The sequence below is a fragment of the Sinohyriopsis cumingii genome, chromosome 3 (genome assembly GCF_028554795.1).
Source record: "Sinohyriopsis cumingii isolate HCF-2022 chromosome 3, ASM2855479v2, whole genome shotgun sequence".
In the NCBI taxonomy this organism is placed as follows: Eukaryota; Metazoa; Mollusca; class Bivalvia; order Unionida; family Unionidae; genus Sinohyriopsis; species Sinohyriopsis cumingii.
This window is the reverse complement of record NC_142963.1, coordinates 28,942,482-28,960,432: the sequence shown is the minus strand read 5'-3', so window position 1 is coordinate 28,960,432 and position 17,951 is coordinate 28,942,482. Positions and strand designations below refer to the sequence as shown.

At 34.5% G+C, this 17,951-nt stretch overlaps 1 protein-coding gene across 1 annotated transcript in view; it reads left to right on the top strand.

Annotated features, from left to right (window-relative positions):
* Window positions 1-17,951, top strand: part of LOC149802604 (sphingosine-1-phosphate lyase 1-like) — a 98,539-nt gene that overhangs the window by 24,706 nt on the left and 55,882 nt on the right. Inside the window, exons 3-6 of the mRNA XM_089951889.1 lie at window positions 5,590-5,765; window positions 8,456-8,495; window positions 15,731-15,810; window positions 17,526-17,654. Coding sequence (XP_089808015.1) covers window positions 5,590-5,765; window positions 8,456-8,495; window positions 15,731-15,810; window positions 17,526-17,654 — 425 coding nt within the window. The remainder of the gene's footprint in view (window positions 1-5,589; window positions 5,766-8,455; window positions 8,496-15,730; window positions 15,811-17,525; window positions 17,655-17,951) is intronic.

The following is a 17,951-nucleotide window of genomic DNA, read 5'->3' as shown; positions in this document are numbered from 1 at the left end:
GCAGTGAGGGGGCACAAATTCAATACAAATTTATTTTGTTTTTTTAGTCTTGGGACATATGACCTGGGTGAAAAAGTTTCACTATAAGTTCTGGGACAGGAAAAAAAGTTATTATTTTATCATATACCCTAATATATACAGTAAAGATGGTACATGTAATTAGGACTCTGGGTTGGAACTTAAATGCCAGTGTTCATATAGAAAAGATTTATCCCACCGCATAATAAACTTTACTGTATCATAATCCAGGTACATGAAATTTAGTGTGCAGACGTAATAGACAAGAAAAATATGGTGTAAATTATAGGGTTTTGCTGATTTTCATTTGGATGATGTTACAAAATGACACTTTTGAACACAGTCACGGAACCGAGAGCTTATGCAGTGGCCATTCCATCCATTGTCCATTAGCTCAAGTTTATTATTGCTATTTTACCTAAACTATTAGAAGAATTACCACCAAATTTATAGACACATTCATCCTTTGGTCTGATTGGACCTAAATGAAAATGGTGCTCTTTTGTTGCCTCCTATTGCCACTATGGCAACCATGATGAAAATCTTGTTATTGCTACTACACCTTAATTGATGGTCATATTGAGACATGTTTTCACTAAAAGACTTCTTGTGGTGTCTAGTTGATTCTGAATGGAAAATGTGATGTTCTGACATTCAATACAGATTCCATAGTAACCATTTAGAACAGGACAGATATATGTATTGCTATGGGCTTTTCAATACAAGACTTAATATGTTGTCTAGTTCGTCCTGAATGAAAATCGTGTTAATGTAACATCCAATACAGCTGCCGTGGTGACCATGTGGCAAATCTTGTTATCACCACTCAGAAAAGATGGTATTTATTGACATGGTTTTCACTAAAAGACTTTGTATGATAATGATGGACATAGTTGGTCTTAATTGAAAATAGTGTCTGTCATACATACAGTTTGGCTGCCATGGTGACAGTCTTGAAAATCTTGTTATAAATACTCTTTTTAATGGATGGTCAGATTGAAAGTGAATTTTCACTAAAAGACAATATTATGTTCAGTTGGTCCAGAAATAAAATAGTACCAATCTGACATCCAGCTTGGCTGTCATTGAACCCATCTCCAGAATTTTGTCATCATTTATCCTCCTAAATGGATGATTGTACATCTGTCTTGATGGGAATTTTTTAAAAGGCTAATAATGTCTGAATGGTACTAAATGAAAACCATGTGACTCAGACCTCCAACATGGCCACCAGATTTTGTTATCATTACTTGTGAATGTAACTATATCAGTTTTCATCAAAAGACTTCTTATCATGTTTGATTGATATTCAGAGAAAACGATGCTAGTCTGACATATAATATGGCCAGCATGAAAATCTTGTTATGGCTGACTTATAATATGGCCAGCATGAAAATCTTATTAAGGCTGACATATAATATGGCCAGCATGAAAATCTTATTAAGGCTGACATATAATATGGCCAGCTTCAAAATCTTGTTATGGCTGACATAATATGGCCAGCTTGAAAATCTTGTTATGGCTGAAATATAATATGGCCAGCATGAAAATCTTGTTATGGCTGACATAATATGGCCAGCTTCAGCTTGAAAATCTTGTTATGGCTGACATATAATATGGCCAACATGAAACTTTTGTTATAGCTGACATAATATGGCCAGCATCAGCTTGAAAATCTTGTTATGGCTGACATAATATGGCCAGCTTGAAAATCTTGTTATGGCTGATATATAATATGGCCAGCATGAAAATCTTGTTATGGCTGACATAACAAGGCCAGCATAAAAATCTTGTTATGGCTGATATATAATATGGCCAGCATGAAAATCTTGTTATGGCTGACATAATATGGCCAGCATAAAAATCTTGTTATGGCTGACATAATATGGCCAGCTTCAGCATGAAAATGTTGTTATGGCTGAAATATAATATAGCCAGCATGAAAATCTTGTTATGGCTGACATATAATATGGCCAGCATCAGCTTGAAAATCTTGTTATGGCTGACATATAATATGGCCAGCTTGAAAATCTTGTTATGGCTGATATATAATATGGCCAGCATGAAAATCTTGTTATGGCTGACATAACAAGGCCAGCATAAAAATCTTGTTATGGCTGATATATAATATGGCCAGCATGAAAATCTTGTTATGGCTGACATAATATGGCCAGCATAAAAATCTTGTTATGGCTGACATAATATGGCCAGCTTCAGCATGAAAATGTTGTTATGGCTGACATGTAATATGGCCAGCATGAAAATCTTGTTATGGCTGCTTCTCCTAAACAGATTATGACTATAGCAAGATGGCATTTTCAGTAAATGACTTTTTATGACGTCTGGTGAAAATTATATCAAATGTGACCTCCCAAAATTTAATAAATCTTATAAAAAGCTAATTCTACAGAAGTGATGGACACACTGACAATTTAAAATAAAATTGCCTCATTCTTCCAATATATAGTTGTATTAAAATCATGCCAATGCAATCTCTTGATGGCATCCTGAAAAGGTTTATATGGCTCCTTCTCATGAACAGACATTTGACATTGGATTTTCACTAAAACACTATTTTAACACATAGCCAGATGGTACCATGGCATAAATTAAACTATTGTTTTTGCTAATCTTCATGCATGAATAATGTCATTGACAAGGGTTTTCTTTAAAATGTTTCTTGGAATATTAAAATGAATGAAAATGGTCCATATCTGACTACCAGCATATGGTCACTTTTGTGAAGGAACCTTGAAAGTCACTTCTATTTGACCTTGTGGCCAAGTCTAATTTTATTACTTATATTTTTGTTCTAGATTGAGCTTATGAACAGAGTGACTTGTTTTATACACAAGTGTGTTTTGACCAGAGTTTCATTTCAGTGAACAACTTGAGAGTTAGCACACTGACATTGATTTTATGGTCTGTTTTCTTGCCTCTTTTAAAACTGTACAGGTTTATATGCATGATAACACAAATGAGTAGGGATGGACTTCTATCATTTACTCATTTTGTGGATACATCTGAAGAATGCCTTGAATTGAATCACTTTGATAACTGCATTTGTTTCCCCAAGTAGATTATAATCTTCCATACAAAGTTGGGGGAAAATTTCATTAGTATAGAAATTATCCAGACAGAAAGAGAAAAAAATTCTTTTTAGTTTCCAGATATTTAGATCAGTGACAAAACTTGTAGATTTCAGCAAGCTTAGCATGTTGTTACATTTTCATATTGTCTGAGATGAATTCAGTGATCTTGCGTCCATGATATCAGGTCCAGTGTCAGTGACCATAATAAAGAATTTTGTTCTGTTCTTGCAATAAAGAATTTTATACTGTTGTTGCAGGTATGTTGCAAATATGTTATCTCCAACATAAGATAATAATTCTTTTACCAAAATTGGCATGATGGAGTTTCTTAAGGACATCATAGATGTTCCAATACTCAGCATCTAAAGAGAAGAAGTGGTCTTATTTTGGATTTCTGGAACTTCTTTTTGGCTTGTAAAGTGTCAAGTCCCTTCAAGGGAATCTTGTTTAAATTTTGAAATAGAATTTGGAGTATTTGCTTAAAAGAATTTTTAGGATAATAGCCCTGGCATAGTTTACCCGCATTTCCCACAGATGTATACCATTTGCTGCACTCAGAAATGAATGATAATGAGGGATCATAGTCAGTAGTGACCCTTTAATTCAGTTGGTGGAACAAAACAGTCCAACATTATTTCCATTTTGCTTTCTGCTTTACAAGGAGAGAAATAATTGAGAGCGTCATCATCTTGCATTAAAAATTTCTGTTTCACAGATCATGGAATTAAGAAAAAGTGAGAGAATAAGTTACAATATCTGACCAGAATAAGGAGCAAATCAGTCAGTAACCAAATATTATGCATAATTGTTGTCAAAAATGGAAAATGGTGTATTGGAATAAAAATTGTAATATGTATTATTTACACATGATTACCTTTGTGATTGTTTTGTATAATTTTTTTTAGCAAATTCATTTCCCTAAAGTTAAATGATCCATGTACCATTCAGTGATTTGTTATGAAGAATTCTTTAGATATTTAGTGGATCGGTAATTTAATCTTTAAACATGCCTTTAATTTTTATGAAGCTATTCATTTTAATTTTTTTTATAATCATTTTTTCCGTCTCTTTTGCAGTTTCTTTGTCTCTAATGTATCAAACATAATATATCAGACACTGACGAAGGTTATAGACTGTTCACTATTTACTACTGATTCAAATGCAGAAATCATGATTGTTTAAATGTACTTGATTGAAAAAAACATTCTAATTTTTTTATTGGACAACTAAACTAACTGACTGCTCCAGTGGCCTAGTGGTTAGAGCGTCAGCTTCAGATGCGGGAGGTCGTTGGTTTGATCCCTGGCCAAGTCATTTCAAAACTTCTAAAAATGGTACTAACAGCTAACTCACTTGGTGCTTAGCATCAATAGGTTAGTGTTAGGACTGGTCAGCCTGGTGTCAGGATAATGTGACTGGGTGGGACATATGCTACATGTCTGCAGCATGATGCCCCAGTGCTAGACATCACTATAAACTGCCACATTGCAGACATCATAGCGATATGACTGAAAAATTGTTAAAGCTATGTTAAAAATCCAAATCACACACACACTGAACTATCTGCAAAATTGTTATAAATAGTTAGTTTTTATTATTGAAATTAATTTTTCAATGCTATGCATCTTCAGAATAAATAAAGTTATGTATTGCCAGATTTGGTATTGTAACCTCTAATTTTTATTTTTTGATCACTGTAAATTCTGGTTTGTGTTTTAAACAAATGTTATTTTATGATGAAAGAACAATCATTATTTAAAATAATTTGATATAAGAATAAGCATTTTGTCAGGACTAGTGAAAAAAATGTTTTATACATAGATTTATTTTCTGATTTGTTATTGAATTTTTATATTGTTACAAAGTCACAACTTCTATTGAAATTTTGAAAATAATTTTGGTTAAGACAATCAGAGTATTATTATCTTTATTGCGAAGACTATGTGTTACTTAAAATGGATTTACTGGTTTCATATTAACTCCATACATGTACACTTTTACTAAATTTTGTTTGATTTGGTTTAACAGCCCTTCGGCACATTCCTCATGATATAGAACAAGAGAGAGGATAAGGAGGAATCTGCAAGTTCTCTATCCTTAATAAAAGTGCTTATTAGAAAATGCAGTTAATAGTGTTAAATTTTGATATACTAGGTTGTGGTTCAAGCTTGTACAGACAAAATCCAAAATTATAAAGATATACTGTTTTGTTAGCTGAAAAAAGAAGCCAAATGGTAATCTTCTAATGCTGATGTATATTTTAATTCATCTCAAAATAAAATAAAACATTATTTGTTTTCTTTCATGCACATATTATGAATCATGCATTATTAGAGATAATACAAGATCATGAATTTGTTCTTTTGAGTGATAAAATCTGAGGGGGAACCACATATTTGGATCAGTGTTTTCTGTGACTCCACCTTTTGTCAAGATAACTTGCTGTTATCCCTCATTGATTGTCTTTTTCCCTTTGCAGGATTGGTAGAAAGATTAAAAAAGACAGTTTTCAAGTATGTAAAACGCTTACCCATAATAAAAGGGAGGATAGACAAAGAAATTACAAAGTTTGCAAAGGAGTTGGAGTCAGGCTACAACAAGGGGATTGGTCCATCAGGGTATCTTCTGCATTTGCCAAAGAAGGGACTCACTGCAGTAAGTCATATATTAAAGAAAAAATTCTGTTTCAGTGTAAAACCAAGAACATTTGTTATGTATATTTATATTTTTGTCACTCCTGGTTCATGATTTTATTTAATTTTCATAATTTTTATTCATGGTTGTAAACTGTGTAAAATATCTTTTGTTATAAATTGTGTACGTGACCTGTTAAGAACCCAAATTGCATAGGATCTGTAAATAGATGTTTACATATGTGTTGGCAATTATTAATTATAATCTTAATATGACTTAAAATTTGCTGTTATATCTATGTGTTGTCTCATTATTACTTCTTAATGAGGTAAATCAGTTTAAACACGAATCTCACAGATGCTTCTTCATTCATTGTGAGCATATTTGGAGAGACCTCACACCGTCAAAGTGTAGAACTCCAAACATAAACAAAGGCTCTAACTCATATAGCAGGTGTACTCATATGATGGAAGGATTGTTTATGATATCTTTGGCGTGTACAGTGAAGATTTTATGTCTTAATAGGGTAATAACATTTAGGTGTTAAGAATATGTTTCCCAGGGCACTGAAGATTTCATTCTGAAAAATTTATTTCAAAGTTTAAACTTGCAGTCAATATGCTCTTACAATAATGACAATCATGTTGCAACAAATCTACCATTATGCCTCCAGAGTTATTAAACTACTGATAGTTGTTTTTGCTGGGGTGTGTCTTCCTTTATTTTTGAGAGTAGTATAATGGGCTGGAAATCTAGCCTCATTTTTTATATATTTTAAATTAATTACATTAATTGTAAAGCTCTCAATGGTAAAGCAGGGTGGGTTGTTGTAGTACTAATACTAATACCCCACTTTTTGTGTGGGACTGCAATATTGTAGCTAGGTGTGGGGGGGTGGGGGGTCAACATTTACGGTCAATATTAATTCATTAATACCTGCATTTATACCAGACAACAGTTGGTATGATTCCGGGGTATATTTTATATTCGGATATAAAATGACAATAAATTATACTTTGAACTTTTTTCATTCATGAAGTTGTGACATGAATCGATGTTTAACTCACTTAGGTTCCAGCCTCATTTCCAGGTTGGGTACATTTGGAATACTCCCATTGTTATCTTGCTTCATAGTCACTTACGGTATTCCCCATTTTAAAACTAAACATATTTTTTAATTGCAAATTTTGACAGTCTAGACATACTAGTATATGTGTTGTATGCACATGTAGCTAATATAAGTTTTCAGTTTACAATTATTAATTAAGGTATGGTTTTGTTGTTATTGGTAGCTAAGTATGGTTGCCCCTGCAAGTGCACACTTGCAGAATTTTCCATGTGGATGCTAACCAGCGAATAGCAGAATTTTTCCTGCCAGACACAGAATTTTGCGGAAAGTATAAAAAAACTTGTCAGGACCTTGTTGGGTTTCTAAGGGTCATGTTAAGAGTTCTTGTGTTAAGACAGTATGTGAGAAAGTCACTTTATTATTTTTCTATGAAGTCCATTTAAGGCAGAAAAGGTAACTCATTTGTTTATTATTTTTCTGTAAATCAACAATTTACAGCTAGTTCACAGTGTCCTTATAAATAATTGCCAGGAAAAATAATATTTTTTCTAAGTACAATTTGGACAGGTCTAAAAGTAAGTTTTGAAATCTTTGTATAATCTGAACCTTTCAGGACATTTATTCACTCCCTTTTATGTTTTATGTCAGCAACATTAGCTTAAATATCAGCTTAATCAGTTAAGCTATAATCAGTACTTTTCATGATCTTGTTAGGTCAAGTTAAGTGTCTCTTGCAGGTGCAAAAATAATACTTAGTTCAGTACATGTATGAAATCACAGATTGATAATAATAATAATAATAATAATAATAATAATAATAATAATAATATTAAGTGCAGGTTTGAATATGAAGCCATTGCATTTTTTCAAAGCTATTTTCATAAGTTATTTGCTATTTTGTAAAGGTATTGAGTGTTTCTCAAGGCTTTGTATATAAGTTGTTACTTATTATTGTTATAGTCATTGAGTGTTTCTCAAGGCTCTGTTTGAAGTTAACCTATATGCATAGCATTACATGTTGATGAATGTTTCTAATTTAATCACTAAACAGTAGTTTTAACAAAAATTCTGAACATTAAAACTTTGATTTTTGTGAATGTTTATATCAACTTCTGTCATAAAACACTGTTTTATTAATTATGTTTGTCCAATTGCATGCTACCACTGTGATATAAAATCAGTCACTGTGATATAAAATCAATCACTGTGATATAAAATCAATGAGTTATTATTTAGAAGTGATATATCAGATATTTGAATCTTGAATTTTTACTGCCATATAATTTTGAGTCAGCATTTCATCCCTTGTCCCATTCTTATAGTATGGATTGCCCACTTCATCAGAGAATCACATCGACCTCTTGGAGTTTAGGTCCAAGCTTGAATGGGCTTTTATTCTAAGGAGACTTTAACAGTCACAAAAAGCATAGCGAGTCATTGAATTCTCACCAAGTTAACGGCTGGTGGTATCCTTGACAGCCATCTTGAGAGATGGAATATTTTAAAAACCATGTCGGTTTTAATGGGAAATCAGATCAGTTGAAAAAAATGAGGAAAACAAAAGCAAAAAGTTATATCATCTTTTCTTGTTTTTCAGTGTGTTTTATGTGTGTGAATTTTATTTCTTTTTTTTCTTCTAAAGGATGACATTAGAGGAGAACTTCAAAAGTACCAAGCAATGGGTAAGTTAAATGCTTAATTTAGAAATTTAATTGTCAAAATAAAATTCCAGTTGCTAAAATCAAATGGCATTTATCTTCAGTATCATGGTTGGCACAGAGCATGCAATATCTGTCACTTCATTGATTCTATTGCTTCCATATCTCCCAGTACAGTGATCTTCACCAGTGCAATGTTTTATCTAGCCATGCATCAAATATGCAGACTTTTCCAATTTGACGCACAAAAATCATCGCCGGTACGTAAATTGACACACCCCAGTGTTATGTTTAGCTGATGAACAAAAAACAAAGGTTCAGTCTAAAAGCCATCGCCAGTACACAAATTGACACCCCCCAATATTATGTTTTGCTGATTGACATAAAATTAAGGTTTGGTCTAACTACTTTAATGGCTAGATTACAACTCTTCCAAACAGTGAAAACAGATACATATCAGTTTCTTACGCTAATTCTATCATAGGTTTCAACTAAGTGTTGAGTCTGGAGATGACCTTATGTAACCTGTAACTGCCACATCATTTGTAGCAACATGATGTTAGAACTGTATAATCACCATACCAAAGAAAGATGCAGAAAATAAACAAATGATTTAAAGTGATTCTCACAAGAAACTATTATTTTATGTGCACCTTTGTCACAGATTGAAGCAACAATTTCCATTTGCTCAGTTGTACGCCTTGTGTTGTTGCAACATACTGTCAGCGTTTGACTGAAAATGGCGTCCAGGGAAAAAAATTTTAATAGATTCGAAACAAACAAAATTATCTTTTGGACTGCGTTTATGACCGACTGATGATAATAGTATTGTTACTGAACCAGTTTAGCCTTCATCATCCAAAGATGAGGTAACAGTTATTCGTAAGATAAAACATATTTTGTACTGCAATGGTTGAAAACAGCTGGCAACGTTTTTAAAAAAGAAGTTAAGTCAAGTGAAGAATGTGATGGTGAAGGCACTTTTATGTTTTGCCATATATGTACAAAGGCCAAAAAAACTCCATGACCAAATGTGCAAAAAACAACAATTTTCAAAACAGTACACTGGTATGGCATGCTGAATTGCCAGAACTCAAACTGCTGATTGAAGGTCCACAACACCAGGCAGATTTGAATGCAGGTTTGCAAAAAACATTCTTCCAAATAAGACATAACAGTGAAAGTGCTACTTAAGTGTATACATTGGCTGAGTTAGAAGACATCCCTTTCTTCAAAATAAAAATCTCTTCTTTATTTAATACACGACTTGGTGGCTGAAGAAATTGATGCCATTGGCATTTTGAAGTATTCTGCCAATCAGCATGACTCAGCTACTACCTGTTCAGAGTTACTGGGGAGCCCTATCAGATGTTGAGTATAGTCTTATACATGACCTGCAAAATTAGTCATTTGGTGTGTGTGTGTGTGTCATTTGGATTTGTAACATAGCTTTAACAATTTTTCAGTCATATCACTACAATGTCTGCAGTGTGACAGTTTATATAATGTCTAGCACTGGGGCATCATGCCACAGACATGTAGCCTGATGTCCGACCCAGTCACATTATCTTGACATCAGGCCAACCAGTCCTAACACTAACCTCTTAATGCTGAGCAGCTGTTAGTACCATTTTTGTAAGTCTTTGGTATGACTCGACTGGGGATTGAACCCATGACCTCCAGCATCTGAGACAGACGCTCTAAGCACTAGGCCACCAGAGTGGTCAGTCATTTGTGACAGCAAAGGCAGATGAAAGCACTGGCATAGCCAACAATAAATGCCTTGTCATATTTGCTCAGATTATTTCTGATGACATGAAACCATCAACAAGATTTTTAACCAATATAGAATGTTCAGATGCTTTTGGCAAGGGAATTGCCTTGTTTGCTTTAGTCACATTATATAACTAATATTTTTGCTGTGTATTTAAACAATATGATTATTTTTTAAAAACTACTGAAAACTGATAAACCACTCCCTCGATAACTCGTGTACATCGGGGTCCAGAAACATCGACCGCACTATAAGTGAGGCGCGAGTTATCGAGGGACCTATAAAATAAGCCCAAAACCAATAAAGTGATTGACGACATAACGGAGAAATAAGGGGGGGGTGTAGGCAGATTATACTGTTGAATACTCACTTTATAATCGTTCTGAGATTAACTGTTAATAAATATCTCTTCATAACGGTGTACTTTATTATTTCCTCATAGGATAACATTAATTTCAGGATAAATTACAGTATATTGAGGCAATCATCGAAAACGTTATTCCCCGTGGTTTCCGTTCGCTTAACATGTGTACCGCTTCACACATTGTGTACTACATCACTGATTTTTACGTTGAATTGGATACATTCTAGTTTTATTGTTTGATCCAAATTAGACGTTTTTTATATACAAAAGATCGACTCTTTTCGATAAACAGTGTCGATCGAACGATAGATAGATAGATTTGAATGTGATAGAAGTAAAATGGAAAACAAAAAAACAAGGGTTAATCAGTACTAACATATTTAATTAGTCTACAAATTTAAAACAATGTAAATTAGAACAAGTTCATACTTGCCGTTTGTGCCACGCTTGACAAATATCAATTCACTTTTTGAAAAAATCAGTTATTTCTTTTGTGTGTGTGTTACTCCTTGGTTTCTCTGCCGCCGAGCAAAATCCCTCAGATTTCTCAACTGCATGAGCTTTACGTAGTCAACATTTTGGGTCTCCAGCCACCTTATGGAAATATCAAAATATTTGATTGCTTCCTGTGCAGAGGGGTGGGGGTGCAACATCTGCGTCTGCATCACTTTCAACACTTGTGTTACTCCAGTTAGAATCGTCTTCTGCTGCAAATTTGTTCGCTATAGAAATAATTATAGTTTCATCTGACATGTATTCGGCTGTGGGGCAATCATTGTCAGCACAAATCCACTCCTCCATATCATCAAAAGAAACGCCCATCTCAGGACCATGAGTCTGTACGAATTTCTCCCAAACAGCCTCGGCATAAATGACATCATTTTCACTGAAACATTCGAAGTCACTATCATTGTCGTTGTCACTGTTACAGTTTTGCTTTACATCAAAGGCAGCTCCAAGACCCTTAATCCAGCACCCACTGTCTCTTGTAATCGATTTTTTTTTTAACGCAACAAACACTTCCCCAAGTTGTTGATCAAAACAAAGCTGGCATGTACGTGTAATTAGGTTCTCACAGAAGTACTCACGGGTTTTGATGTGACGGTCGATTGACTCTTTTCATGTTTTCAATGAACAGAATATGTTGTGATTATAATGTTTACACTGAAACGGAATTAAAGGATTAGAACGTGACTTTCACACAGGAAGACGTTTAATTGGTGTTTATTTCATTCTCTGTTGCCACCTGTTAGCATTTACCAGAAGTTTTCATTGATCGCTATTTCACCAGACTGTTTATTTACAGTATACTGACAACTATTTATCATAAAAACTTACATAATATATGATATCTTTAAACAGAGGTCTCGCTAGGATTTTAAAACTGGGCCTTTCTGCCTCTGAATTCAATCACTAAATATCAGTACATTTTCTCACTCGGTCGCCAGTCAAAGCCTTTGAACTAGCCGCCTAGCTGTTGCATCATGTTCTTTTTTTTTTTTAATGTACTCTTATAAAATGGCAACAGTACATCAAAGAGTCTTTCAGTCACTGAATTCTATCATTGTAAATATCAGCACAGTTAACTGATCAACACATTTTCCCACAAAGCAGGTGGCTGAAACAGGACCAGCAAATCATTGAATTTTCCCGTGCACCTATTACATGCGTACGGAGGACTCCCGCCTCAGTGATTTTCTGCGTCCCAGATCAAAAAATGGCGTCCAAATACGCGTAATTAAGCGTTTTCGATATCTCTGAAATTAATTCTTCTTTAGAACTTGCAAATTTCAAAATATGGATTATATTTTTACGGGCATTAATCACCATTTTCGATGATAAAACGAGCGATATCAAGGTTTAATTTATCAATTCTTATCGTAATTTTTTCATGTTCATCATATTTTAAAGGTATTTTAAGTACATTTTCTCTGGAAAAAATCGGGAGCCAAGATGGACACCACATTAATAAGCGGGATTGCGAGTTATCTGGGCACGAGTTATCGAGGGAGCGGTGTAATTAGCTATAATACTCATAGGTTTGGATTGTGACTCACTGTTTTTTGCCTTGATGGGTCAGATGACTTACATAAAGTTATTTGTAGATAAAACACCGCCAGTAATGTCTTCCATTTGCCTGATTATCTCCTTGATCAGTTTTGCTTATCAGCAGTGGAAATGTGATTTTGCTGTAAGTTTTTGTTATTGTAAAATCTAGTGGTTGAAGCTAGTTCATACATGAAGCAGGCTCAAACAAAGGAATGATTCCATTTTTTTCACTTAGCATCTTCACACTTTGATTGGCTCTGAATACTGCAGATTTTGACACTAATTGCATTGAGCTAGGGCAGCTGGTTACGTGTCTGAATCACATTTGAAATGATGACATTATCCAGTCTGACAGATATCAGAGTTGATTTTTACCCTAAAAACTTACTGACTTGATTTACAGAAAGTATTGATGTTTTGCTTGTCAGCATAGTTTTGTTCTTTTTGTATTTTTTATTTTGGGTTCTGCTGTGTTATTTATTTGGGGTAATTTTAGAAGTTAATCCATTAAGCTCAAAACTCTTATCAGCAGCAATTCAGATGCCATCTTGCACTGTGCAATAGAGACCAGTTTTGTAGAGTACATATCCAACATATCCAATAACCCACTGCAACATAAGGAATTCATCAAGGTGATGCAGGATACAGTGGTCATTTTACATCACTGTCTGTCGGTCATCCAAATCTGATTGCTTTGAGTTGATAACGAAGCTGATCCTGCCTATTATGTTGATTTATTATCCAGCTTACGTTGGTCATCATCCCAATGCTTTCCTGAATCAGTGCATTGGCAGTGCTAAGGCTTAGTCTACCCATAGGTGCCACAATGCACACAGTTTGCTCCATAGCCATTTGTTCCACATTATCTACTTAATATCAGCTTTACTTAAGAGAAACAGTTCAAAGCCACAGTTCTAGAGAACTGGGATGGATTGGTAGAGACATTTTGCATGGTACCAGGTCTGGGTACCCGACAAGGTCGGTTTTTACTGGCAAGTTCAAAATCAGCAAAAGACCTTTTGTATCAGTTGACTCAAACTACTTGCAGTCCTGACAAGATGGGTTTGTATCACTCATGATAGCCCAGCTTTGATTGAACAGACTCCCATTTATGGAGAATCAGACTTTTGTAGTGAATTCACTGTCTGCTCTGAATGCTTCATCTCAATTGGATCCTGTGCAAGCTCTAAAGTGGTACTTGAAAAGGGCCAAGCCAGTCCATAGATGGAGATCTTGTCTCTTCTTCCCCCTCAAAGATGAAAAAGACTATATATCAGCACAGACACTTTCATCCTGAATAAAATGGGGTATTCACTCGATATATTAAAATAATAATCCCAGATCAATGAATTTTATACACACTTTGGCTTATGAAGATAGGACACTCACCATAAGCATTCCATCTGAGCGAAACTGTTCCCTATCTGACAATATCCATGCTGTGGGATGGAGGTCAGAGTTCACTGTCTGCAGAATTTATCTTGGAGATCTTTAATGTGATTAGATACACCCTTCTTACTCTCAATGTAACTATTACATGCAAAATCACCCCACTTGTAAGGCAATGTTCCTGGCCTAATTAATAGAGGCGGACCACTGCAATACAGCATATTCAACAAAACACTTGTTTTCTTTCTGATTTTCAGCAGTCCAGTCTTTAAGTCTTGAAACCATTGTTTTTCTTTCTCTTTCTTTGTGATTTTCAGCATTCGAGTTTTGAGGTCTTAAAAGGTCTTAAAAACCCTTTTTATCAGTTATCCATGATTTTTCAGCAGTTATGTCTTAAGGTCTTATCTGTCTCCATGATTTTCAGCAGTCCAGTCCTAAGATCTTGAAACCCCTTTTTATCTCTCTCCATGATTTTCTGCACTCCAGTCTTAAGGTCATGAAAACCCCATATTGTTCTTTCTTCATGATTTTCATCAGTCCAGACTTATGGTCTTGAAACCCCATGTTCTTCTCTCTCCATGATTTTTGGCAGTCCAGTCTTAAGGTCTTCATACTCCGTGTTATCTTTCTATATGATTTTCAGCAGTCCAGTCTTAAGGCCTTGAAACCTCTTTTGTCTTTTTTCATGGTTTTTCAGCAGTCCATTGTTAAGGTCTTTAAAACCTTTTTTTATCTTTCTCCATGATTTTCAGCAATCCAGTCTTAAAATCTTGAAACCTCTTGTTATCTTTCTCCATGATTTTCTGTACTCCAGTCTTAAGATCTTGTAACCCCTTGTTATTAGTTCTCCATGATTTACAGCAGTCCAGTCTTAAGTTCTTGAAACCCCTAGTTATCTTTCTTCATGATTTTTAGCAGTTCATTCTTAATTTCAAGAAACCCTTTTGTGTCTTTCATGATTTTCAGCAGTCCATTCTTAATTTCTTGAAACCCCTTTGTGTCTTTCTCCATGATTTGCAGCAGTCCATTCTTAATTTCTTGAAACCCCTTTGTGTCTTTCTCCATGATTTGCAGCAGTCCATTCTTAATTTCTTGAAACCCCTTTGTGTCTTTCTGCATGATTTTCAGCAGTCCATTCTTAATTTCTTGAAACCCCCTTCTGTCTTTCTCCATGATTTGCAAAAGTCCACTCATAAAGTCTTGATACAGAGCTCTAGATGAGCAGCAGGTCTGCATATTTTACATGGACTATAATTAGAAATGCATAATGAAATAGCACACATAATGATTTAATTTTAAACATTAGTTCTTTTGCATATTGCTCCTGCTATGAATACAGTCCATGTTATATGATGGTTTGTTCAGTCAATATAAACTTAGCTATTGTTAAAGTTCAAGATGTTCCATGCATGTTTCAAATGTCAGTACTTGAGCACTATGAGAACAATCACTCATAGAGAATCATACCATGTATCCAGAACTAATATCAGATATTAAGCTGTTTGATGAATTCAAAAAGGCATGATTAACATCTTTCTGATTAAGACTAAGTGTTGTAGAACAAGTTATGTATTTGGCAAATTTAAAAATATAGCGATAAGTTCAAACAAGAGAGTTGAAAACTTAATTTTTGACCATCATACTTAAATTGTTCAAAATTTTCCTCTTTTTTTCCATTTTCAGTACATACAGACTGGTCAAAGGGTTCAGTCTCAGGAGCAGTATATAGTGGAGACCCAGACTTGACTCGGGTCCTTACAGAGGTATTTTAAATGCTGCTGTTTTATCAGTTTCAGGCTATGCTAGTTGTTTTTTCTCACAGGTAAGTTTAAACAAGGATGCTACATTACTAGGAAATTGGGAGAAAGTTTAGGTTTGTTCCCAGCAAGAAAAAGACCTTATTTTTTTCTAACATTGATTTGAGTAGGGGTTGAGTCAGGAAATTCAGCTGTTACTTGATAATACAAAAATGCATCATTGAATAGTAACTAAACAGATTCAGGAGTAAATTTTTTGAGTTTTTACAAGATGTTTTGGAAGGTGCGGAATTCAGAGTCATTTGAGATACAGTTGCTGTATGGGTCATTGAGATGCTTGCTTTAAACATATTTTGTACAGTCAATCCAAGTGCTCAGGCGATTGAATTGGTCGAGTAGACTTGTTATCATCTTAGTTGGTGCCATATCAGAATCTTTTTGTTTTATGTAGAATTAATGAAGACCAGTCTCGCAATACAATGTGTAAACATGGCTTTCACATGTGATTTTGATGAGTGTGAGAGAAAAACAAGCTTTTCTTCCTCAATTCCCCTTTTGATAAATAAAGTTAACAAAAATATATTGATTAAGCTTGTATGACTTGGTAGTGTGTACTGGGAACAAGATGTTATCAATAATAACCTTTATGTCCTCCAACTCACCTATGTGGTGAATTTGACTATCAGACCTTGCTTAATCAGATGATTTCAACAATAAAATTTTATGTACCCCATTCTTAAAATTTGGAATTTTAGCTGCTTGCTTGTCAGCATTTTGACAATGTACTGATGTTGGAAAATTTGTATGGTCCATGCTAGAGAGTGATTTGGGCAAAATAGTCACTTTAGAGTATGACATTTCACTTAAACAGACCCTAAAAGCAAAGTTCACTTTGCCTTATATTGATTTCAAGACATCCCCCCATCCCCATTTGTTTTCCCCCATCCCCATTTGTTTCAATACAGTGCATTAAGAATCAATGTAAACTTGGACTTTTTGTAAATTTTCCCTTCAGAGGAAGATGGAAATGTCTAAAAAGAAGTTTTTTTTTGTAATTATTTTTGATGATCATAATATTTATAAAAGTCCAAAACACACATACGACAGAGGAAATTAATAATTAACAATCACAAATTTTATGTCAAAACTGTCTTTATTATCACAGTAGCACATGAATGTGTATAATACGAAATAATTATACACAGTTAAAGTCTGAAATGCTTTTCACGACCTATTTTCAAAAGTTACTAACATCTGACAGTACACTGCACTTACAGCCATTTTGAACTTTGTAACTGATTTTTCCCAGTTTTGCCAGCATTGTTCAACTCTGGCTTGAGAGTGTAATTTTGACCAAAATTTTGGGGTCAAGCTTGGGCCCTGACTTATAATTAAATGCACTTAAAAGCAATGCCAATTTGAATGGAGTGAGGTAAAAGCTCAGGGAAACGATTTACTGCATATGATTAGGAGACTTAAAAATAAAAATATGGGGCTGCCATTCAGTAATGGTCATAAGTGATCCTTGACTTGAAAGAAAAAACCAATTTCACCCAGGAAAAAACCCAGGACATTTTGGTTTTATAAAATGTGTAAAGCCTACTTTAAGTAATTACTGTGATATTCAAAGTGTGTAAAATGTCTTTGACTTGACAAAACATCACAGCATATTAATCTGCATTTTCAGTAATGTTGTGTATGCTATTTTGTTTGCTTTTCAGACATATGGTACATTTGCATGGACCAATCCACTGCACCCAGACTTGTTTCCAGATGTGCGAAAGATGGAAGCAGAGATTGTAAGGATGTGCTGTTCACTTTTTAATGGTGGGCCAGAGACATGTGGTACAGTAAGCATCTCTCCTATTTACAGTGTGGTTTTGTCTTCCATTGTAGAAAACCTGCAGAGAATTTTTCTATATTACCACATATACTCATTCATAAGTTCAGTCCAAATACGGACAGCATAGATCCTGATAGATAATGCACAGGCTGGCCAGGGCTTATGTTATTTGTTCTGTTGAATAATCCTGACAAACTGCACAGACCCAGATCTGCTGACACAGTATGTGATGGCAAATATGGGTGTGTGCAGTTTGCAGTTGGACTTGATTTATTAGTGAGTATATATGGTACATATTTTTTTA